This window comes from Melopsittacus undulatus, chromosome 1 (assembly GCF_012275295.1).
Source record: "Melopsittacus undulatus isolate bMelUnd1 chromosome 1, bMelUnd1.mat.Z, whole genome shotgun sequence".
NCBI lineage: Eukaryota > Metazoa > Chordata > Aves > Psittaciformes > Psittaculidae > Melopsittacus > Melopsittacus undulatus.
The window spans coordinates 44,931,825-44,956,208 of NC_047527.1; the positions used below are offsets into that span (position 1 = coordinate 44,931,825).

A 24,384-nucleotide genomic window follows, 5' to 3' on the forward strand; every position below is an offset into this window, starting at 1 on the left:
TCATCAGTTATCCTTATTTTTCTTTGTATCTTATAGCTGTTACAAAAGTGTCTGATGGTTAGAGGTATGCAAGTAATTTTGGGGAGTACTTAATCTGGGGTCAAACGTATTTGCAGATTTTTTGAAAGTACACAAATAAACTTATCAAGTATGTTTGATGTATATACTTTTCTGCAGAACTGGATATGGACTCTTCTTGAAAGAGTCACCAATTACAATATATTGGAAAGCAAGGAAGAAAGCATTTTAAGCATCGTTAATTGCTATTCTACCTTGCTGTCTCTTTTAAGCTGCTTTTGCTTCTGTATCTTAAACATCAGAATCTGGTGATTATGTGGCATCCTGGGTAGTAGTCCCATGCAACTTTGTCTATTGTGGACTTCAGTGATAAAGCATAGATGATGGTAGGTGGTGGATTGTGTTTCCTGTGGGCTTGCTTTTCATGAGACACCTTTCAGTGTGTTTTGTTCTCTTCCTTTGCAAGAAGGAGTATAGTTTATTAACTTAGTGAAAGACCTTGATTTATTCTTAAAATCTCAGTAATGGAGTTTCAGTGCATTTTTTTCTAAGCTTACTGTGTTTTTTCAAACCCTAAATTTTTATTCAGAAGAACAATACTTACAGAATACAGAAATAAAGAATACTTTTATTCAGAAGAGTATTTGAAAACAAAATCAATACATATTTCTCCTAAAATTAACAAAGTGAAAAAACAAGTGATTTACTCTTTATGCAATCAGAAAATAAGTTCTTACCATTGATGGAATCTTTAATTTACACCTCTAAATTGCCATCCTTAACATTTGCTTCTATTCCACTGGCTCACTAACTACTGCTGTAGTTGAGTAAGAAAAGGGACTGAGGAGAACAACAATGGAGTAATGTCGGTAACTACCATCATTAGCTGTGAACACCACCTGGAAAAAGAAAAAAACATGCAAGATAAATGAGAAGTGATCTCTAGATATGAGCCTATATGGAACCATTGTAATAATTGTATCTAATCTCTCACAAAACTTTGAAAACACCTTCTCTTGTGATTTGATCACAGTGATCTGTGACTGCCTGTCACACAGTTTTTCCACATTAAATATCCTTTCCTAAAAGCATCCCTGTCACATTTATTGTTTAAAATTTTTCATCAAATATAATTATTATCCAAATAGAGGTTTCCTTGTTGGTACTCATAAATGGTTCCTTATTTAACCCATTGACTGTCTTTATTAAAAATGGAAAAATAAAAAAGGCATTCTTTCAAGTATTTGAATTATTTGACTGTTTTGTTGCTCTTATGAAGTCCTGAGCTTTGAAGAACAGAATTAAACATAGTGCTACAGTCACTATCATCAGGCTAAAATATGAAGCAAAGAGTTTCTTCTTTACATATCTAGTAGATAGAGAAGAACTGCATTAGTCCTTCGGTCACAACATGGTAATAACCTTATATATGAATGATTTATAATAGTCCTTTTAACATCGTTCCCAGCTCATGTCCTATCCTTTGATTTCTCCTTTTACATAGTAGATTATTTGTGTGAGATGATAGGTGTCAACTTTTAAAATAGATAGTCTCATAATTCTGTGGTGCATAGCTTCTGCTCTTTTCAATGTTAATAAAAAAGATGGATATGAAACAACCAGTGAATTGAGCAAAACATGATGTTCCCCACTGAGGCTTATTTTTAAGAAAGGAGCTCTTGCACTCTTGGTTAAATTTATTTCTGGTCTGGAATATAGACTTAAGCATCTTGATGTATAATAACTTAATTACATGATTAATTCATCTTGCCTCTTTTGTTTCAGTTGTCACAGAAGGCAAGACTGTCCAGCGTTAACCTTCATTGTTGTCTAGAATAAGAATGTCATTTCTCATCTATTTCAGGGAGGCAGAAACAAAATTTAACCCAGCTGTTTGCTACCTTTTCTTCAAGGAGATGAGGAATGGCTGTTTGGGCAGCAGTTGCAAATGATATGGCTGGTGGTGTTCACTGGTCTGTCACAGTCCAGTAAACAATAATACAGGGCTGTAGCTGCTACTGAAAGCTCATATAAAAGGACTGACACTGTGGAGGGGAAGGGGAGAGCCCCCATGAAGTCCCTACCCCTGTAGTTGGCCTCAGTTGGTACCTGATTTAGACCACCTTCTCTAAAGCATCTATCCCATGCAAACTAAAAAGGCCTGTTATACTTCTTTTTTTTGAGACCTGTGGATCCAAGCATTCAGAATGCATTTCATACTTGCATTAGCTTTAAAAATCTAAATTATAAACCTTGCCTACAGCTGTGAAACTTCTGGATCCAAAAAGCAGAAAGATTCATTTCCCAGGAATCTTAACAGAATACTCCACCTGTTGTTCTCCCTTAGGTGTCTAGAATAGAAAGAATCACAGGCTTAAACAGAGTCAGAAGAATGTAAAACCTGTTTGAAAGCAATGCATCTAAGAGCTTATTGAGACTTATGGGGAAGCTAGTAATTATGTTCTCTCCTGAATATGTTAAAAAGCTTTCAGGCCATGGATTTAAAGTGTTAATGCAGAAATACTTTAAAGTGAATAGAAAGCTCAACATTCAGTTACTAATTGAAGCCTAGACATATAAAAGATCTGTATTCTTTACAGCTAAAGTACAGGAGAAAATGAATACTCACATCAGCATGGTGATGGAAGGGGTTCAAGCCCAGACTCTTCCAATAAGAGGCTGTGTCAAGCTCAATCTTGTACAACCCTGCTACAAATTGTTCCTTAGTAGTGAGCTCATGGAGCCCGCCATTGTCGTCGGTTTGTCTGTGATGGTAGAAGAATGCACTTTTATATTTTGGTTGAAACCCCAGGAATGCAGTTCTTAGCAATTAAATTTGAGTGATGTTGTGTAGCTTAAGTAATATGACGAATACTATTGGTCTGGAATGGCTTATGTCCATCTGTATTATGGATGCTTCAGAGCTTATCTTGGCGTTTGTTATTTCCACCATTGCCACAGCAGATGGCTGCCTGCCATGTCACTACTCTATGGTTTGAGGGTGAGCCAGAAGCTGGCGTTATTGTTCATAGACTCTTGGCAGAGTCTTGGAGTTAATTAAATTTAGCCACTCAAAGGGAAAACTTCACCAGTGTTGTAAGCAATGCAGAAGCACTATGGTGCACGTACTGTGCAAGTGAGTAGGGTCAACTCTTGATTTTTCTGTTCTTATTTAGATGTATTGGGTATAAATATATTTTTACAGTTGGCTATTTGAAATTTGAAGTCTACTATTTGAAATTACTGTAGGTCAGCCAACATAGCCTTATGGAATTCCCTGTTGTCTGTATTGATCGGTTGATTTTCTGTCCTTAGCAAACAGATGGTTTTGTTTTATTTGAAGATGCTATCAATGCTATCCAAGGCCATAGTTCTGCCTTGAAATGATGCACCTTTGAACACCAACCGATTTAGGGCTCCAGAACCAATACTGAATTCTGTCTCTTAAACATGTGTCTTGTTTGAAACCTATTTCTGTGAAATAAATTATGTAATACTAGGTTTTTGATTGGGTAGGTTATACATTGCTAGTGCCTGATTTCAGTAGTCACAAACCACTGTTTTGTGACCTGGCTGCCACATTTTTCCTAAACATTTTATTCAAATTGCATGCAGAGAAAAATGAAGAATATAATGTTTTTGATATCATTGTCCAGTGCATTACTTGAGATTTATGCTTTAATGTAGTGTATGAGTCATAAAATAGCACTTGTAGCTTCTAAGATGCTCTGTAGTCTGTTATCAGACATTTTTTATCCATTCGAATATCTCTATTTTTTTCATTGTCGTAGATTGATCATTATTAGATAAATGTTCATTTTGTTAATAAGCTTTTTCAGTTAAACCCAAACATATCTTTAACTGAGAACAGTTATTTCAGAATCTCTTGTTAAAATTCAATTATTTGCAAATTAACAAGGTCAGAGAGATTGATTTAGTATTATCACAATGTTTACACACCTTCTCTTAAGGTTACTTTGTTCTTTGTTTCAAATGTTAAGGATGTTTTTATGGCTTAGTCAACATCCAGCTGTTCAGCCTAGTATCTTTATATGAAGTCTCTAAGTTCAGAGTTGAAAATAAACTAAACACCCTCTTAGTGGAAGATTTCATGTATTTCCAGTGACAGAATAAGTGTGAAGCTATCTGCTCACTTGAGGGGTGGGACAAGTAGGACAATGTGAATAGATTGTTCTTCCCCACCTTGTACAAATATGTGTGGCCTTCACTATAGCTATTTTTCAGGGACACATATGAGAGCACTGTTGTTTCTGCCAGCCCGCTGCTTTATAACACCAAAGAGACACTTGCATACAGTTTCTCATGGACTGTCTAGAAATGCATCTGGGATCCCACTATTGAAATTCCTGCACTATGTCAGCTTTAGCCCTTATGAGCCCTATCTCTTTTTTAGGTAAACAGACTGTTAACAGTCCTGGTAATGTTTAGGGAGAGATTTTGTGGCTATCTTGAGATAATTTTGAAGTAGGATGTTGTTTGTTTAATAAAGAATGTTTGTTCTATGTACCTTCTATAATTTTTTTCAGTTTGATTTCCAATTATATTTTGAGTAAAATTGCTTTTGAGTTTTAAAAGTGTTAATATATACTAAAATCTAGGCCAATTAAAAAAAAATATCTACGTATGAAATTCTACAATTACTTTTTTTTTAAAATGTGGCAACATTTAAATATCTGGGAGATTATTTTTCTTGTTTTAAATGTAATTTCTGTGGGGAGGAGATGAGGAAGCTTTATCCCCAGATTTTCTCCTTTGGCTGATTCCTTGTTCTTGAATCAAAGGTGGCTATCAAATATGAGATTGTATATGTTTAACACAGTTTCATGTTTTCTTTCCAAAGCTGTGGTGTTGATTAAATGGAAATCCATTTAGAAAGAAGGAAAATAGCCAGTAAAGGTAGGATTCTCAACCAGAGTCTTAGTTTAAAAAAAACCTAAGAATCTGCCTGATTCTTCTGGTAACAATGCAGCAGTTCATTGCTGGGTACTAAAAAGCAATATAATCCTTTGTAATGAAATTGAAGACAAGTGATGATTGAATTAAAGGGTATTTTAAAGTACTTTCTTGGGCTCATAGTAATTATAAAAGCATTATAAAACCATTTTGGTAGTTGAAACTGTACTACAGTTAAAAGGCAGCAGCAAATTCATTCAATAGTATGTTACTTTCCTCTGAATAAAAAAAGACATGTTAGAGAATGTGAAACTGGTTTTTCAACTATTTGGCCTCTTCCCATTGCCTTTCCCTTCTTTCACTCACTATTTTGGTATTACTTACTTTGAGTTTAACAGTTCCCAAGATGCATCTGCAGCTTCTTTATATAACTTAACTGGAACATTTGGAGCTGGACTTCCTCGGACTGAATCCAGAATTTTTATAAAAAGAGGATGCTTGGAGTCAGCAGCGTCCTTCAGAGAGGAAGAGAGAATTTTTGTATTGTAAGGAGGGTTCTCAATGGTGTGTAATAAAGCAGTAAGCACTGTTATTCTTTAGATCCATAGAGTATACCGTATTTTTCTTAACAAGAACACTGTGTACTGCACAAATGTAGCCTAAAGCATTCTGGGGGCTGGATACTGATTGGAACTAGGAAGAAAGATGTCAGGAGTGTAGCTATATGCACTGGGGAGGCACTGGGGCTGTGTGTGAGTGCACACTTTTGTTTTCTATTTGCATGGCTTAAGTACCCATCATCTCCAGCATGAAGTTGTAGCTAGACTGTGACCTCAACAGGAATAATGAAATTACCAAAAGTAGGAATGTTTAGAAATCTGTCAACTCTTTATTTTGGAGTGGTAATTCAAGCACAGCTTTCTGGATTTGAGAGCCTGTGATGTCTTGTTGCCATGGAGTTATCTTCATTCTCCTGTAAACTTGAAAAGCACCATATAAGGAGCCTCTTTTTATGTTGGATCAGATTTGTCACCCCCTGGCAGTTGTGCAGGGATAGGGAGGAAAACCTTCCCTCCGAGATGGGATGGCTGTAGCTTCATTCCCAGCATGTTAATCACAAGCAATGGTTATGCCTTTATGTTTTACCTACTCAAAAGTGGAGTTGAATCAGGACTTTGACCTTCCATTAACTAAGTCTGTAGATGAAAAGTGAGAAAATAGAGCTTTGTGGAAGGTGCTAATCAGTGATGATATCAGAATAGCAATCACTGATCTCCATTTAATCTTTGCAAAATAAATTGTGATGTAGATGGTAAAAACTAAGGGCCCTCTCTTACCTTCCTTCTTACAGTCCGTGATCTATTGAGTGTCTCACCAGCCAGGAACCCTGCCCTATATCAGACCAATCTATCTGCATGTATACTGCCTGTATGCTCAAGACTTCTCACATTCCCTTTCTGGAATGCAGAGGCTCCTCACTAGTGTTCTAAGGCATTGGCAAGGTGGGGCTCTAATGCCACTACTTACTTTCCTGTCTTTTATACCCTGGGAGCTCAATGGAAGTCTACTTCCTCACGAAGATTGGTCAGGTATTTATTTTCCCAAAGATCAGAGCAGGAGAGGAAGAATGAGTAGGAGGGGAGACAGAGAGACAAGTCAATTTTAGAAGAATTTCAGGCTGAAGTGTATGTCTCTGGCTTGCCTTGCTGGAATAAATGAGCCCTCTGGAAGTGTGATCTTGGGTTTGGCTCTGTTCTTTGCTTGCATTGATGAGTGTTGAGATCTCTTCTTGCTTGCTTGGGATAAAACTGTAGTGGGTAGAGCAGAAAGGGAGAGGACAAGAGAAGGCATTTCCCCAGCATGGGTCTCACCAGAAGAAATTAAATCCCTCACAACAGGATTTTGATTATTGTGTTATAAGGGCTATTAGTTTCTTTTCAACAGGCCCAAGGCTTTTGTGTAGTGAATAAGGTGTTTTTTTCTTTTCAAGTCTCACATTATTTTTGACATAGCTGAGTCTAATGACAAGTGCTGCTTCTGGACCTCACTAGTCACTAGCAAAGGGGAAAGAAGGACTGGAAAATGAGCAGTAGCAGAGAACAACAGTCAATGAAATCTAAAAGAATTGCAGTAAAATGGAATAATCTATTTTTCATTTATACGAATTAAAGTATATAAAAAAAGAAAATCTGTGACTACATAGTATGAAGGACCTCAATCCTGAGACACTTACCGGTGGTGCAGCTTCAGAGACAAATGCCAGGCCAGCTAAGAAAACGAGAAATACAGAATGAAAAGCCATTTTGCCTACCCCTAGGAAGTCTCAGTGTCAGCAAGTAGAAACTATTGGGATCTCTGATTTTTATATCAAGGCCTCTAATCTGAGGCTCCTTATCAGAAAACCCATATGACTTTCAACATACTGATTCGTACTATTTACTTAGTAAACAGTGGGAAAATAAGTAACCCATACAAACATGAACCTTGTCTGCAAAAATGAGTGTCTGCTATCATTGCCTGTGGAAGTATTGTGAATATTGCCTAGCTCAACTGCAGTATATCTGTTTTCTTGGAAACAATGTTTATTCTGCTTTATTTGTCTCTGTTGAGGAATTAGTGCTGTAAAGACCTCATATAAAGAAGAGTAATACAAATTTCTTGTCAACTTGACAATTTCAGTTTCAGTGAGAATTTTGCTGTAGCTTGACTTAATTGACTCACCCATGTTTAACAATTAAGAGATTTCCCTCTGTGATGGCCTTCTCCCCACCTCGCATGAAAGGTAAGTGGATAATGTGTGGGCTGTAGTTACTTTATGCGTTCCCCTCAAGAAAAAAATGATACTTTTCCAAAATGATAACCAGATACGTACATACCCATTTCTGAAGCACAGTTAAGCAGTGGTTTAAGTCTTGTCACTTCACTTCTCCCTTGGATTCAGGACAAGTTCAAATACAACTCAAGTCAGCTCCCACCAGAAGCATCTGCTTCATTTTAGGGAAATGTTACTTCTTGAAATTAAACTTTGCTTTTCTGATCTTTGGTTAGACACGTGTGTTCACTCGCTTACTAGGTTTATCCTGTTGCCAGATGGATGAATGTGTGCAGAGTAGTTTTTTATTTGGTTTTGTTTTTTTTTTAATTACTACATGTACATAGACATACTCATGTTCTATTTGGAGGGCTGGGCATAAGCCACTGCAAATCAAACCTACTGGTTTTCAAGCCCCAGGAATAGCAGGACCCCATGAAATCTGCATGCCTTAAAATGGGTGCCGTTTTGAAACTGTTTGCACTGCTTACAAGAGTTGCGTAACTGTGGTAGTGTCCAGAAACCAGGGAATAAACTAACCAAATAGTGAAATGTTAAAGGCAAGCTTTTGTAAGTTATGAATTCACTTGGTATGCAGTCATTTCAGAAGGCTCTAAGCGTAAACTCCAATGTCAGTGGCAGATGAAGGCTGATAGTTACTGAATGGCATGATTTCAGTAATTATCTCTGTAGTTTCTGTAATCCTTTTAGAAAAACAATTCCTGTGCTTTATGATACTTTAAATACAGTGGGCCATGAGTCTGTGGAAATCACTGTGAAAGCCCTCAAAGTCTTCAGTCAGTTTATCAACAACATTATTTGAGTCACAGTCACTCTACAGCTTACCTTGTCCTGTTTCTAAAAATATAAAGCAAAATTTAAGATGTTGATTTTATTTTAGGACTTTCTTAAATGACAGATGCCGATTTGACTTATTAGTGATTTAACTGAAATGCACCTGAAGAAGAGTCAGCTGGGTTAAAGATCAAAGTTGTTGAAAATGCTGCTAAATGAAAGAGCTTCAGAACTTCTTACATTGATTAAGCAGCAAATTTTCCTCTTGAAAAGACAAAGTATTGAGGCTTACCTGAAGTTTTAAGTAAAGGTACACAGATGCTTAGCTCCTTCAGCTCTCTGCATGTATATATTTCAACAGTCTTTCAGCATCGTTTATTCTGCTGCTGGGTATTCAGAATTTCTCCTATTTACGTTGTGACCTAGTTGATAGCCTGACCGTCTCTTCTGTGTGTAAACTATGAGTAGCATGGATGACTTTCTTATTTTGAGTATGTGTGTTTGGTCAAAATTTTTTAAGGTAATGCAATTTTATATTGTTCTTATTTTGAGCCAGTGCATGTGGTGAGATTTTTTTTAGGGTAGTGGAGGAAGATAATAGAACCAATTCAAGTGCCATGCCATGCGTGTTTTCCAGATGTCCTTTACACTTGAATGTAAATCATGACATCATAGAACACAATAAAACTTCACCGATGGAATCAAAACTGTTTTAAAGAAGTAATATTTTATTGACTTGTCTGAAGTTTGCCAGGTTACAAAATGGAAAAACCCTAATGTAGCAAAAAGTTATGCCTTAGCAGTAGGAAAAACCTTCCTCCTAAAAGCCTACTATAGTTCTAGCGGAGGAGGGAGTTGTGTAATAACAATACATGTTTATTCCTTGGGATCAGTGACAACAGCAGTGGTTGAATAGGAGAAAGGACTGAGGAGAGCGGCAATGGTATAGTGGCGGTGACCAGAATCATTAGCAGTGAACACCACCTGGAAAAGAGAAAACCCATGATCACAATGAGCAATGTATGTTCAAAACTACCTTAGTAAGAATAAAGAAGCACACTCCGTTTCCTCTGCAAAATACTTTGCCTGTTCTGTCCAGTCAGTGATTTTGCTCTTCTGAAGTGTAATGCTCCCTCTTACTTTGATACTTGCTGAAGACTGAGAAATGTGTAAGGTCTGGAGTGAGGATCACAAAGAGCCTTGGCTGTGGTGAAGTTAAATGGAAAGACGTACACCCGACTCAGCCAAAATAGATAGTGATGTGGAATGGGAGGATGAGGGGGAGGTATCTCAAAGAACCAATAAGAAAGACAGATAGATGAAATCCCATCTAGTGACCTTAAATGTGACCTCTCTGTGTGAGGTGTCCAAGCAAGGTGAGCTGTTGGAGGCTGAAGCTGCTTTCTGTACTTCAGTGCCTCACTCCTGTGTTTAACATAGCTGGTGATGGGTCAGTGCTTGCATTAAGAGCTGCGTGGCTAGACTTGCTAGAACAAGGGGAACACTTCTCCTAAGATAATTCAGGTTTGCTGCTCTCCAGATCAGTCCCTGGAACTTGGGATACCTAGTTCCCAGGAAAGTGTCATCTACCAGGCTTAAGCTCCCACTTTCTTTGTCTCTCTTCAATCTAATATTTGATCTGTTTTCTGAACCATGACATGCTTTCTACAAGAGGACTAGAGAGTTCTCTCCTACATCCCAGCCCTGTCAATGTCTAAGCAGCTGGGACATGAGGACTGTAGGCTCCCATTGCACTGTACACACAGTCAGTCATTGAACTCTGCCCACTTCCCAGGCTTATTTGTTGACCTGTAGGCTATTACATCAAAGGAAGTCTTCATCAACAGCCTAGCAGGAACAGTCTCAAAGAGGTGCTTTTAAGCACTTTTTGAGGTGAGCCTTTCTGTAGGCCCCAGAAACTTTCAGACATCCAAATAGTTAGGGAATGTTATGACCCAAGCTGCACCTCAGACTTTTATGGACATGGGCCTTAGTCATTTGTTTTAATTTTCACAGACCTTCATAAATTTAGGGTTTAAAATGTTCTACAATACAAACTGTAGCCAGTCCAGACTACTTAATTGGGGGAAGCTTAAATTTAATGGCAGATTAAGCCTGAAGAATTTAAACAAAAGTTTTGGAAGTGCTAAGTAAATGGAATAGAACACACAATAAATCAGTGTAGGGCTGAAAGCAAAGGGAGGCAGAAGACATGATTATATAGCTGGCCTACTTATGACATCTGAGTGTTGATGAAGCAGCCAACTTTTCCACTCCCACTATGGTTATGTCTTCATATTTTTACACCTTTTTGGGGGGGTTATTTATTTTTTTTTTTATTGCATATCTCAGTACTGAGCATCTTTTCACTTTTTTTAAAAGGATATCAGAAAGAATTGTCTTTTCCTGTAACTACAGGTCACACTAGAATTCAGAGATTGCGAGGGGCGGGTATGGGCAAAATGCATCTGCTTAAAGAATAGCTTATTTCCCATAGAACTGGTGTTTCCAAATCCCTGTATTCCTTCAGCAACAATAAAAGCAGGTTTTTATTTCTTTTTTTTTTTTTTACTCCTTTGTTTTTAAACACATTGTACTTTCGAATAATGTAGCTTTTTTTTGAACAAAAGTCCCTCTTAGTCTGAGTGGATGAATGGGCACAGCTCCATTTCGAAGAGCTGTGTCAGTATTTGCACAGAAGTTAGCTACTTCCTTTGGCTTAGCCGGCTGTATACTGCCTCTATCTGCCCAATGTTACACGCAGTGAACCATTTCACTGAATTATGACACTCCTGCAGTATTAAAGGACTGCAGTTGTTCTTTCCAACTGATGCCACTACACAATATACAGGTTATTAGATATATTTGCAGATACTTACATCAGCATATTCATGGAATGGAGAAAGACCAAGTCCCTTCCAGTAAGAGCTGGTGTCAAACTCAACCCTGTATACTCCCTCTACAAACTGTTCTTCTGTTGTGAGCTCATGGATCTCCCCGTACTCTGTGGTTTTCCTGTAATGGTAAAATATCTACATAAATATTTTATACTGTCATTTAGATGCTAAACAGAAACAGTTGATGTGGAATATTAAGCAGCAGAGGTGCTGCACAGCCAAATTCTACGCTGAATGCTTTCTAATCATCTGAAGTAATTCCCTCTCATGTAGTGTATGTTTCTGTATTGCAGAGCCTGTCCCTGCCACTAACTTATCCATATACATCACAAATCAAAGCTGGCTGGCTTTTTTGGTCATTTTTATTGCTACAGCAGGGATTATCGTTAAGAACCCTCTTTTAATACCATGTTTAAGTTGTACCAAGTGTCCTCTGGAGCCAAATGTTAGGGGCTTAGAGAAAAGATTGGTGTGATGAAAGGCAAGATGGCAAATCTCAAATTAGAATTACAGAGGGAGGAGAGATTTTAGTGGAAAATTATTTTGTTCTCTAGTTATTAGCACTGAGGCTATAGGTTTTACCTCTGATACAGTTTTATGTGACCCTGAGTGGTAGTGTCTTGGAAAAGCAATTTAGCATCAAGATTTTATTAATGTGAATTACAGTGCTTTGGTCAAAGAGCAGGGACCTCTTCACTGGGTGCCATGTAAATGAACAGTAGGAATTTCCAGCTGAGAGAGTATGTGCTCAGCTATTGACAAAAATATGTGGATGGATGAATGAAGTCCAGAAGGAAGAAGGAAATATAGCTGGCATTGCACCCTATTTGTTTGAAAAGGACCAAGTTTTGCATGACAGCTGTTTAAATATTTACATACTTAGCTGCTAAACCACGTTTATCTCTTTCTCCTCCTTTTATTTCTGATTTTTTAAACATTTTTTCCCTTTAAAATATTTATTTGATATTTATAACATTTCATAACCACATGATGAAGTTGAAGGAAAAATGAAGAGAGTCTTGACTTGAAGAACAAGTGGAACTTTCCTGTCTTATGGCAAGTCTTATAGCTGTCCAGGCAGAAAACAGAAAAGCTTGAGGAGGAAGAGAGGAAGCTGAGACAGCAGTGGCACACTGCTTATCAGAGACACAATCAGTTGGGCTATTGCAGCTTTTCTTTTCCAGCTGTTACCTTCTTCTTCATCTTATTTGTTATCTTTGGTTAACAGTGATAGGTGAAAAAAGTCTGAATGACAGAGCTTTTGCTTAAATTAAAAAGAAACAGGATAGGAATTGCCATGCTAGTTTTCAGATTTTTTTATATTTCAAGTTTAGCAATTTGAAGACTGACAAAAGTTTCACTAGAACAATACAGGTGAAATCAACTGGATCCAGGGCAAACTGAAACTGCAGAGAACCCGAGCCCTATTTGAAACATGGTTCACAGGCATTTGTGAAGTGTACACATCTGTTTTCTTTCAATTAGTATTTCCTGTTTTATTCATATTGCTTTAATAAGAGGCAGTAGGTAGAAGGAGGAAGAACTCATTGACAAAACCTCACTTGGAGTATTGTGTACAGTTCTGGTGTCCTCAACATAAAAAAGACATGGAACTGTTGGAACAAGTCCAGAGGGGGCTACAAGTATGATCAGGGGACTGGAGCACCTCCTGTAAGAAGACAGGCTGAGAAAGTTGGGGCTGTTTAGCCTGGAGAAGAGAAAGCTGCGTGGAGACCTCATAGCAGCCTTCCAGTATCTGAAGGGGGCCTATAGGGATGCTGGGAATGGACTCTTCATCAGGGACCATAGTGATAGGACAAGCGGTAATGGGTTAAATCTTAAACAGGGGAAGTTTAGATTAGATATAAGGAGGAAGTTCTTTACTGTAAAGGTGGTGAGGAACTGGAATGGGCTGCTCAGGGAAGTTGTGAATGTTCCATCCCTGGTGGTGTTCAAGGCCAGGCTGGAAGAAGCCTTGGGTGACATGGTTTAGTGTGAGGTGTCCCTACCCATGGCAGGGTGTTGGAACTCAATGATCTTAAGGTCCTTTCCAACCCTAACAGTTCTGTGCTTCTATGACAAATGTCCTGGAAACCATGAAATAGAATTGCTAGGATCCTGCAGAAGTGTTCAGAGTAGAAGATAGCAATTCGTTTACATATACTTAGAAGTTGAGTAGTTTAGACACAAACCCATTGAAAGGAAAAATAGTGTCTACCTCAAAATCTTTGTTCATGTAAACACACAAGTTTTAGTTTGAGAAAAGCATGGATGCATCTTAAAGGGTGCTTTCCCTAATAATTGTTGACCCAGAGTTGCAGATGTTAACTACACAGAACAGTTGGGAAACTGGAAACAAGACTTCACTTGAAGACTCTGGCCCACTACCAGGAGTTAATGGCACTTCATTTCAGTTATTAAGCAGTAGTCATTCAGTGCAAGTGGTATCACAAGCAAAGCCTTCAGCATTACTGCTGCATTGAGAGCCAACAGGACAGTGAGCAATTCAGAGCCTGGATGGGACTAGCACATGGCAGAGGATGCCCTGCATTCATCCCTGGTAGCAAAAGGCTGCAAGCGTTCCCTTCTGAACAGCACTTGTATTACTGTCTGAGTTGAGGAATAAATAAAGTATGGTTGTTTATTCTTAATAGGATGTGGACTGCCAGCATCTGCTGTAAGATGGACAGTCGAGTTAAAACTGTGCTTTTCCAGCAGAAAATTTGCAAACCTCTGGTTAAGCTACTATGGTGCCAGCCTAGATTGCAATCCTGATGCACATTTTCACTCCCTGGACCTTAGTTATATATTGTGACCAGGTTAAATCTACACTGCCTATGTGATAATGCCTTTATGTACTCTTGGGATACATACTGCACTGAGATAAACTCTGCACTAAGATGCAGAATGCTGAAGAAATATATCTCAGGAGCATGAATTATTATTTTGGAGGAGGTTGTTTTTTTTTTTTTTAAAGAAGGATGTTGGGGGAGCCACTGAAATATGCTGCAGTCATTTTTTATGATTTACAGCCTGAGTCACATGAGACCTGTGTTTGGTGAATGCAACTCTTGATCTATATGATAAGACCTAGATTTTCAAGAACATGTGAGGAGTGAGAGGGTCAAAGCTAGGGAGGAGCTAATATAGAACCCAAATCACATGTTTCCCAGTCTCTGTGCCCTAAGGCCTTCCTCAGAGTACATCTCAGCTCAAGTTATCTCTTCTTGCATATTTTTGGTTAGACTAATTTTGAAATAGGCCTCTTAATAAAGTTAGCTGTTGCTATGCTAACTTCCCGTCTCTTAAATACCATTACACCAAATTCACCAGTTGCTAGATGCATTTGCTTAATTTCCTAAAATGTGTTAGCAAAGTCAAAACAAACAAATAAAAAGGAAAAAATATTTTTATAGGTATTTTTACAAAATGTATTTTTTCCATATGTATCCGCTATGTACTGTAACTTACAAATGTTCTTAACCTGACCGGAGTAGTTATAGATTGTATTCTTTGATTGCATTCAGATTTTCATCTGCTTTAACACAGAGAAACTCTGGTTTTCCCGAAAGAAAAAAAAATGAAAGAAGAAAAATAATGTGAAAACTCAATTTAAAAAAGTGTCAATCAGCCAAAGTCAAGGGTGTCACTGTAAGAAACCTTGGTTAAGATGCAAGTCAAGGGAAAGATCAAAATCTTCACCTGTAATAAAGATTGTGATTTAATGTTCCCCCACTGCCTTCCCCCAGCAAAGTGGTTCTCACTTGCCTAGGGTTAGTCTCAGTTAATATTTCAGAAGAAGGGGTTTGACTTTCTCAGGGGTGTGCTGACCTAAAATGTCAACAGCGGTTGGCTGAGAACTGCAGGATTTGTCTCCTTGGGCTTGTTGAGACCAGCATTGCAAATTGAACAAGAAAAGACTTATGCCACAAAACCGAGGTAATTTAACACCAGTGTTAATTTATCTTGCATTTATCTTACTCCTCTGTAAATTGTATTTTGTATTATATATTCAAGAGGACTTGGCAAAGCATTTGAAATAATCTGGGTTTCCTAATAATGGCAGAAATATTCATTAAGGACAAGACATTATCCTTGTCTCTGCTTTCCTGGAAAGCAATGTATCTTTTTTAATGGTGTTTCTCTGTTCGTTATGGTATATAAATCCATTCTGAAAGTAATTTGTTCCTGGTTTAACACACAGTATTTGGGAGTGGAGGTGTTTGTTTCTCCTTCAGTCTCCTGACCTTGTTCCTTTTCAATGGGGAAAAGTAAGTTTGTTTTGAGGTTTAGAAAAAGAAACCCTTCAGGGTGAAAGGTACATCTCTCCTTGTAGTCTTCTCTGTGTATTTTTTTCTGCAGCTTTTATGTAAATTATGCTATAAAAATCCAAGGAAAAGACAGTTAGATGCTCTGGTGGCTCCTGTCCATGCTTGTGCTTGTCATTCTGTGCTTGAATATCCTGCTGTTATGAAAGATGTCTCTTGATTGATATAAAAATCTGATTATATGAGTTGTTACAATGAAACCTATATGTCTGAATATCATCTTACCTATTTGAATTCTAGTAAAATGTATTCCTCTGTTACCCATACTTTTCCCAAAGACTGAAGAGAATAGTATTATTGCCTTCCCCTCAGTGATGCTTTGTAGGCAGTAAGCTGTAATTCTAGCGAAAGCCATGCAGAGATATAGAAATAACCACAAACAAATGCTTCTGTGCTGTATCATGTGAGTCCTTAAAACTTCCTGGTCAAGAAGTTTCTTCCAGCCAGCATGTTTGTTAAAGAGGAAAAGACAACTAATGTGCTTATTATTTGCATGAGTACAGTCAAATCTTACAGAGAGGATTTCGTATGTGTTTACTGCTGCAAAAAGAACTATATCCATCATGTATAAGACAGTAGGTTAGTCTTGATTACCTAGAGAATTCTGGGAAATAGGCTTTTAAATATTTTTTTTTTCTTTTTATAGAAATGTAAGATAGTACTGGAGCTAGAAGAGTAATTATTAAACCTATTCCCTTACACAGGTAAGAGAAGCATCTCAATATATTTTTTCAATTAGCATGTATTTCAGTCATGGATAAATTCCACTTGAATCTGATGGATTTTAGACCAGAATTCATGTCCTGTCAACAGTGATAGTGTGGCATATTCTAGAAAGCATACAGCTTTTTTGATCAGAGATCCATTCCCTTTATTTCTCAACTGTTTGCCCGAGGCACCTTGAAAATGGCTCCATAAAACCGCATAACTTACCCAGTAGCAAAGTCCTGCCAGCTTCCATCTGCAGCCTTTTTAAAGACTTTAACAGCTACATTAGCTGCAGGACTTCCTCTGACTGCATCCAGCACTTTCACCATGAGAGGGCATTTGGAATCAACAGAGCCATGGGAGACCTTGGGAAAGCAGGAGAGGTTGAACAAGAGCTGTTCACCAGCCCTGCAAAAACCGTCTTTCAAAGAAGAGATTAATTCTTATTGCAGAGCTAATGTTGACTTAAAAACATTTTTTTTACAAATGGTATTCAATGCTGGTTCACAAACATCTATTTCTTAAAGCAGACTATCTTAGAGTTTTATACTAAAGACATTGTTACACACACAGAGTTTGCATATGGCCCTATGAAAATGTTATAATGTGCATGTTTTTAATGAGGTCACAAACAAGAAAATAGTAAACTATTATAAGTGCAGGCAGAGTATGTTAGCCTAGGAAACCAACAATGAAATACCTATGACATCCCTAGAACTGAAAGAATATTTGTTTCTTGAGCTTCATTATGCTATAAAGAATTAGTCATACTTCAAAAATATTTTTTCAGTGCTTTAGAGAAGCACTTGTTTGGTGAAGAGGTAAAGCTACCTCTATATTGGAGATATGGGATGTGAGTCATGGACTGACAGAAACAGACAGAAATAAAAGGTCACACCTTCTACATCTGTGACCCTTTCATAATATCCTGAAAAAGATTATAAATGGCAAAAAAAGACTCTTTAAGAACCTCAAAGAAGCTGCTTTAAAAAAATGAAGCAAAATAACACTCCAGCAATGCCAAATGGTTGAAGAATTTCATGGATGAGGAGAACGCTAGCCATATAAGAAATCTCAGTTATCAGTAATGATTGAGTTTGAATAAAAAGAGACTCACCAGTGGTGCAGCTTCAGAGAGAAATACCAGTCCAGCTAAGAAAATGAAGAGCACAGAGTGAAAGGCCATCCTGTTTGCTGTTAGAGAGCCCTGGTGCCAGCAACTAGGAGCTGCGGGGATTTGGGATTTTATAGCAAATCCGACAACAAAACAGGCTGCTTATTGGGTGCCCATATGACTCCAAATTTGCTGATTCTGATTATTTGCTTAGTAAACAGTCCAATCCTAGAGTCAGTCCATGAATAGCACTGCCATTACAGTCAATGGAAAGACTGTAGGATCACTAAAGCAAAGAGAATAAGTAATGGACACAAACATGACCCTTGCCTGGGGAGATTAGACTCATAGAAAGCCCTTCAGAAAATAACATAAATGACCTTTGTTTGCCCAGAAATCCAACCAGTTCTAGGAGATCTTCTTTACCTTGCCCTCAGGTTGTGCACGACCATGCCCGAGTGCTTCCTCTGTGCCTGCTCCGTGTTTCTTCTCAATGTATTCAGTGCCTTCTGAAGACCAGTTCCTACATATAGATAGATGCAGACTCAGTATAAGGGTGATGGAGTTTGTTCATTGTCTGGCTGATGCAGTGCTAATGGTCCATCCTAGGAGACAGATTCTGTAGTAGTTCCTTTGCTTGTTGAAAAGGAGCAATGTTTCATTTTGAAACATAATTTAGATAGGATCTGGCAATGTCTGCCTTTCAACCTAAGGATTCCTAAGGATTCATCTTGCAAAATCTTCAGGTAGACATTGAGGTTTCCTCTTAGTCACTGGGAAGAGACCTGGAAGGGATCTGTCCCCTTGGGAAGACAAAGGTCTCAGAAAAGTGAAATGAGTCGTGTCTTGCTCCATGTAACCCAGAAGGAGCCAAAGCAACTGGGATAGACTGGTAGGTTATGTTAACATATAGCTAATGTGCTTGTTGCCAAACTCTTGTTATGCTGGAAATGTTATTATTATACTCTGAAATGTAACTTTAGGTAAGATGTTTCTCAGGGATGAACTCAGCCCCAACCTAAGATGAGAGAAGATGTCAGCTGGGGGTGTAGGCGTGATGTAGCTGGATTTCTCCTGCTGCATTACATAAAACTTGTTCATGCTGTACCCTGTGCTAGTTGAGAGACAAAGAAATAATTGCTTGGCATGTCCTTCTCCACATGTCCTAAACCACCCTGAGCCTACCCTTGTGTTCTCAGGAGCTGGCACACTTACCTTTTACTGATTTCACAGTATTCCAACAAAAAGCAATTTTACCTCTTAACTTGAATAGGATTAAGATAAGGTCCTAGAGGGAAGTCACAGACAATATTCTCCAGGGGCTTTCATGCCTTCAGGCTGCTTTGTGCGCTTGTTCTATTCAGGCAGAGTTGGGTTTTGAAAAAAAAGCCATATTACAGTAATCTCCTGAACTGGGATCAAAGTGCACTTTGTACTTACAGCAAAGCAGGCTGATACGTAGGTAGCATTCTACACTTGCTTTGCATGCACATGAAAGTCAATTTAAGGTGCCCAGCAGTAACAACTCATGCTGCAGTCTAGTGCTTATGGGTTGCATTCAGGTCTTGGAAAGATAAATACTGCACTTAGATCTGTGCATTGACATTTTATTTCATAATTTTGCTCTCATTGTTTGTAAATATTTCTCAGAAACAGTAAAGCTTTGTATGGGAAGAAGAGAAATTATCTGTGTTCTTGTGCAAGTAGGCTCTCCTGTCATTTGCTATCAGCTGTTCTACAGGGAAAGAAAGGAGCTAATGATATCAGCACCTGCCTACATGTGAAATTGCTCTCCTAAGAGAGAATGACTTCAAAAAATAACTATTTTTCCTACCTTTTCCTGCAAGGTAACAGTTTCTGAAAGCCCAGGTCTGCAGGGATTGGTACATTGCACCTGTCCATATAATCCATTTTACTTTCCTCTTTTATAGCATTCATCTTTTGGCAGCTGGTTTTTAAAGTGAATAAGGAGCATGAAAAATTCTAACCCCAAACATGAATTTTCTTCTTATTCTTAATTTTCTGGTGGTTTTTTTTGTTTTTGTTTTTTTTTTTTCAGCTCTCACCATCCTAGACATAGCCTAGATAGAGATCCTTTGACTATGAGCAGGGGCACCGTTCCAAAGGGAAATTAGTCTTTGTGTGTTGGTGAATCTCCATTCACACATTTTCCTGATAACTACATTATTTCTGTACATTCTAAGGGTATAAATGGAGTGTATGAGAAGGTAAAATAAAAATCTTTGTTATTTCTCTGATCTGGAAGGTCATGGAACATCTAGAATTCATACAGAACTGTCTTAAAATCCCATGTGAACCTAATTCTAAATTATTACAGCCTAGTGATGTCAATGCTCAGACTCAATCTGTTAGCACAATATATATACTTACTTTATATACATATTTACTTATATATATAGTATTTACTATACATATATATATTTATATAATATATATACTTTTCATAGAATATACGGAAGGGTTCAGGAACTTGGAACAGCTGACTGCGAAGAATGATTCTCTCTTGGTTGTGCAAGGGAAATGGAGAAAAGGATGGGTAACGGCTGAGCATCCAGCAAGTGTTATCTGTTGTTGGTAAACCTTTTCTGTGTAGTGCAAATCTGAAACCTATATACTGAATAACTTTTTCCATACAAAAAATCTGGGAACATCAAATAACAAGGGGCTGAACACTGAGGAGTAAGTGGAGCTGGGGAGCTCTAGGCCCTCTGAAGTAGAGGGAAACTGCCATGAAGAGCAGGAAACAGGGCAGCTCCCAGAGACTGCTGTCAGGATACATGCCACAAGGAAAGTGGTGCAACACAGAGCGGTTAGCACGGAACAATAGCATAAAAGCCCTGCTGCAAGAAAAGAGCAAACACAGTCACTGAAAACTCCTCAGAAAGCGGTATTTAGGAATCATGATGTGGAAGAAACAGTAGGAAACATAGCTAATACAGAGATAGATAGCATCAGAGTATCTGGGGGCTAGGGGACATACAACATCCAGGAGAAGGGGTGATCACCCAGCAGACAGGGTGATTAGGGGGCCAGAGAAGAGAATTTCAAAGGGTCCCTGGTGTGCACAGAAAGCTCAGCCTTATGAAAGCCAAGAAGTATGAGACCCCCAGTTATGGAAAAATTTAGGTAATCCTCAAATATGTGGATGCTTTAAGGCTTATCTGAATTCCAAATCAGTTGAAGTTCATCTCAGAAGAATTAGAATTAATGCCTATTTTTAATGAAAGCATGTTCCCTGCTTGGAAACATTACAGTGTTCAGGTCAAGAACAAACATGTCCTGCTAATACTCTTGTTTATGTCAAGGATTTTTCCAACTGTGCTATGGTATTTTTCTCTCACTTCCATGAAGTCTCACACACTTATGCTTGTTTTACATAAATAAGCTCATTATAGTCTGCTCCATTCCCTTCTATTGGAATTTACTTGGAAACTCAACTACTTCTACATGACAAAATTCTCAGACAGGCTGGAATATCTGACTTTGACCATAAAAACCTGTAAGCTTATCCTGTGACATTGGAGTGAAAGAGGCTGATAGATGGTAAAACATTCAGCAGTCTGGACAGATTTAGACAGTGCTTTCCAAAGAACTGGTAAATAGCTGAACCTTGAAAAAAATCCTTTCTATAGTGTAGAGGCCTGAATGTGACACCTTTGTTCACTTTTCTGGAGTAATGTTCCATAGTGACTTATAGCAAAAGACCTGGAACTTACATCTCAGAGAAGTTTGTCTGAATTTTCTGAACCAAAGTTAAGAACTCTTAGAATTTTACTGCCAGCTGAGTTCTGCGACAGAGCCCTGGCATGTCAGTGAGTGCTGAATACAGTAACTGCTGGAGCCAGTGAGAGATTTTGTGTTGACTTCACTACTTGCTAATTATGTCACATTTTCCCTCTCTGCAAAGCCAGGGATAATACTTTTCTAATTAAAAAATGTGCTTAGGGACATTCATGTTTGAGCTTGAATTTCAATTCCTACAGGATTGCATTAAAAATAGTGGCATTTCAGGTGTGTGTGGTGTGTGCATGTTTGTCAGCCTGCTATCTGCTTTGATTTTCTGAGGACTATGTCTGTAGAGTTATAATGATCATTCTCAGTTTTCTTTGTTCATAGGACTAACACTGGCTGTTTTAATGGGAAGTAAGGAAACACGACTGCTCTTACACAGAAAAATAAGAAAATCATCCTTATCTTGTAAACCTATGTCAAATCCAGTTAATTTGAAAATAAGGAAGCACATACACTGAAGAAACAATCTAGATGACAGAAGGGTTGAGCTTCAGGAATAAAATCACAGGTTTATGTCCAAAGAGCAGCCTGGAACATAGCCCAAAGACCAAAACAAGAAACATCAAAATAGATGATTGTTGCTTTGGGGCCTTTATAATGTTTGAATTCACTTGGCACCTGCTCATCTCAGCAGGCTTTTGCTCTGAAGTGTTTAAACTCCAAGGTCACTGGGTACTGATCACTATGAGTCACTACTTCATTAGCTACCCTTACAGACCCTGTGATCCCTCTGAAACAAACTTCTTCAGTTTTAATATGCATTCATGTCTACATCCCAATCCATCAGTCTAGACAAGTGACTGCAAAAAGAAAAAAAAAACAAATCAATTTATACACAAAGGTAACTGAATAATCTTGTGCCAGCCCTGATGCCTTAACCTTTCCTATTGCTGAAAGATGCTTGGAACTTGCCATGAGATCAATGTTTCTAAAGGTCAGTTTCTTTGTTAGCAAAATGATTAGATGGTTTAGGCTCTAAAGTTATTTTTGTCTCTTTCTTATAGTAAGAGATCCACAGTAAATCTACAACATGGTGCAAATGTTTCCAATTGATAGCAAAAAACATTAAGAGAGCCCACTATCTGCACAGGGTCTTGGCTGGGCTTTTTGGGGGAATGTATGACACTTTTTTAAGGGAATCTCCACAAATTCTCATTTTTTTCTCAGTGGGCTGCATATGTTAAATGAATAATCAGATCAGACATGATAATTAAAGTCTTCCTCTAGCTGTTCTGACCATTAAAAAGATTCTGTAGAGTTAAATTATAATCTCTTCTTAGGTTATATATATATTTGCTAAAGCTATTGCAGTTATGTACTTTGCTCAGCATCTTGCTGTTCAAGATTGTAAAATGCTGAGTCTAAGGCACTTCATTCTGGTACCTGAATACAAATAGGTGTGTGGAAATGCCTGTTTTTCCAGCATGCAGGGCCACCTGGGTAGTCTCTTCAAAAGCTTCTTCAAATTTGCACAGGGCCAAATTAGCCATTGGTTAACTGCTAATCACAGAATCATGGAATGGTTTGGGTTGGAAAGGACCTTAAGATCATCTAATTCCAACCCCCTACAGTGGGCAGGGATGCCTCACACTAGGTTTTTCAAAGCCCTCTCCAACCTGGCCTTGAACACTTCCAGGGATGGGGCAGCCACAAATCATTTTGTGATGTCATTTGAATTACTCAATTCTTTCTCCAGAGGAGATCAATATATGTAGATCACCACATAGACTCATATGGATGCAGCTTGAATGTGAACTGTCACTGCTGTGCCTGTGTCTTTACATGCTGTCATGTGTCCTGGGTTGCCCAGCCCGTATATCCCTCCTGCTGATCTGCCCCTTCTGGGAGTAAGATCCCCATCTGCCCTGGAATGAAATCCCCTGAGCATGATGTTGAGTGGGAAGCTACCAAGTTACACATCTATGCCTTTCTTTTTATTAATTGAACCAGTGCCTGCTTCCTGACAAAAGCACTGCGGAAATGCTGCACTAATAATTTTATCTCATAAACAGTGTTCCTGTATCTACAATGGGCTTCACTGAACTTTTACATCAGCTTCCAAGTACTTAGCAGTGTCACTGGTCTGGCAAAAGCAAATGTGTACTGCATGAAAATGGATTTGAGAGGAAACAACCTTGTCTTTTGAAGGATAGAAAGAAATTATCATCTCAGAGGGCAGATGATGACCCTTATGTACAATACAATAATAACATTTGGATATATTTTTTTTTGTCTTTTTAGAATCATAGAATAGTTAGGGTTGGAAAGGACCTTAAGATCATTGAGTTCCAACCCCCCTGCCATGGGCAGGGACACCTCACACTAAACCATATCACCCAAGGCTTCATCCAACCTGGCCTTGAACACTGCCAGGGATGGAGCATTCACAACCTCCCTAGGCAACCCATTCCAGTCCCTTATCACCCTCACAGTAAAGAATTTCTTCCTTATATCCAGTCTAAACCTCCCCTGTTTAAGTTTTAACCCATTACCCCTTGTCCTGTCACTACAGGACAAGCTCTTCCTCAGCTTTTAAGATCAGGAATAAAGCATACTACAACATTTCAAGGAGGAAAACTATTGGAGAAGAGCTAGATACTTCCGTGCTGCAGAACCAACAAACAGTGCGATGCATAAGAACATTTAATATCTACTATAGACCTGCAGCTGCTCTTAGACTCATTTACCTGAGCCAAAAGCTGTTGCTGGTTATACCTGTAGTAGATGTGAAAGCTAACCCTGTGTGGGAAACACATGGTAAAGGAATTATGTCAAAAATATGAGTAGCTCTTGAGATTCTTAGTGCTTCTCACCACATTGCTGGTAAATCAAGCTGGGTTTGTACTGTGTGAGGCAAAAATAATTTGTACACTTTGAAACACTGTGGGCTACATGAGTCAACAAGAGATTAACAGGCAGTCATGATGGTATAATAAGGAAGGTCCCGCATGTGTATGTTTTCATATATGTAAATAGATGAACTCT

The 24,384-nt window shown here is 38.3% G+C and overlaps 2 protein-coding genes across 3 annotated transcripts; both read right to left on the minus strand.

Moving 5' to 3' along the window:
- Positions 1 to 809: 809 nt before the first annotated feature.
- LOC101881268 (transthyretin-like) lies at positions 810 to 7,234 on the minus strand. 2 transcript variants are annotated; one of them, XM_005153535.4, is made up of 4 exons: positions 7,166 to 7,234; positions 5,317 to 5,447; positions 2,648 to 2,783; positions 810 to 917 (listed from the first exon to the last, which is right to left on the minus strand). In XM_005153535.4, exons 1-4 carry the CDS (start codon positions 7,232 to 7,234, stop codon positions 810 to 812), a joined length of 444 nt encoding a protein of 147 aa, XP_005153592.2. The 2 variants fall into 2 exon arrangements, with proteins under 2 accessions (XP_005153592.2, XP_012985592.2); XM_013130138.3 differs by having other exon boundaries at positions 7,160 to 7,234.
- A 2,013-nt stretch (positions 7,235 to 9,247) lies between these two features.
- On the minus strand, positions 9,248 to 17,771 carry LOC101881098 (transthyretin). The gene is made up of 4 exons (XM_005153534.2): positions 17,590 to 17,771; positions 16,698 to 16,837; positions 11,419 to 11,554; positions 9,248 to 9,523 (listed from the first exon to the last, which is right to left on the minus strand). The coding sequence occupies exons 1-4, from the start codon at positions 17,656 to 17,658 to the stop codon at positions 9,416 to 9,418; spliced, it is 453 nt and encodes a 150-aa protein (XP_005153591.1). The 5' UTR covers positions 17,659 to 17,771; the 3' UTR covers positions 9,248 to 9,415.
- Positions 17,772 to 24,384: the final 6,613 nt, after the last annotated feature.

Coding starts and splice junctions, on each gene's coding strand:
- LOC101881098 (XM_005153534.2), bottom strand. CDS start 17,658: ATGGCCTTTCACTCTGTGCTCTTCATTTTCTTAGCTGGACTGGTATTT. Junction 16,838..17,589: donor TCTCTGAAGCTGCACCACTG/GTGAGTCTCTTT, acceptor TGCTTTCCCAAG/GTCTCCCATGGCTCTGTTGA. Junction 11,555..16,697: donor TGGCAGGACTTTGCTACTGG/GTAAGTTATGCG, acceptor TTACCATTACAG/GAAAACCACAGAGTACGGGG.
- LOC101881268 (XM_013130138.3), bottom strand. CDS start 7,234: ATGGCTTTTCATTCTGTATTTCTCGTTTTCTTAGCTGGCCTGGCATTT. Junction 5,448..7,159: donor AAGCTGCACCACCGGTAAGT/GTCTCAGGATTG, acceptor TCCTCTCTGAAG/GACGCTGCTGACTCCAAGCA. Junction 2,784..5,316: donor TGGGAACTGTTAAACTCAAA/GTAAGTAATACC, acceptor CTACCATCACAG/ACAAACCGACGACAATGGCG.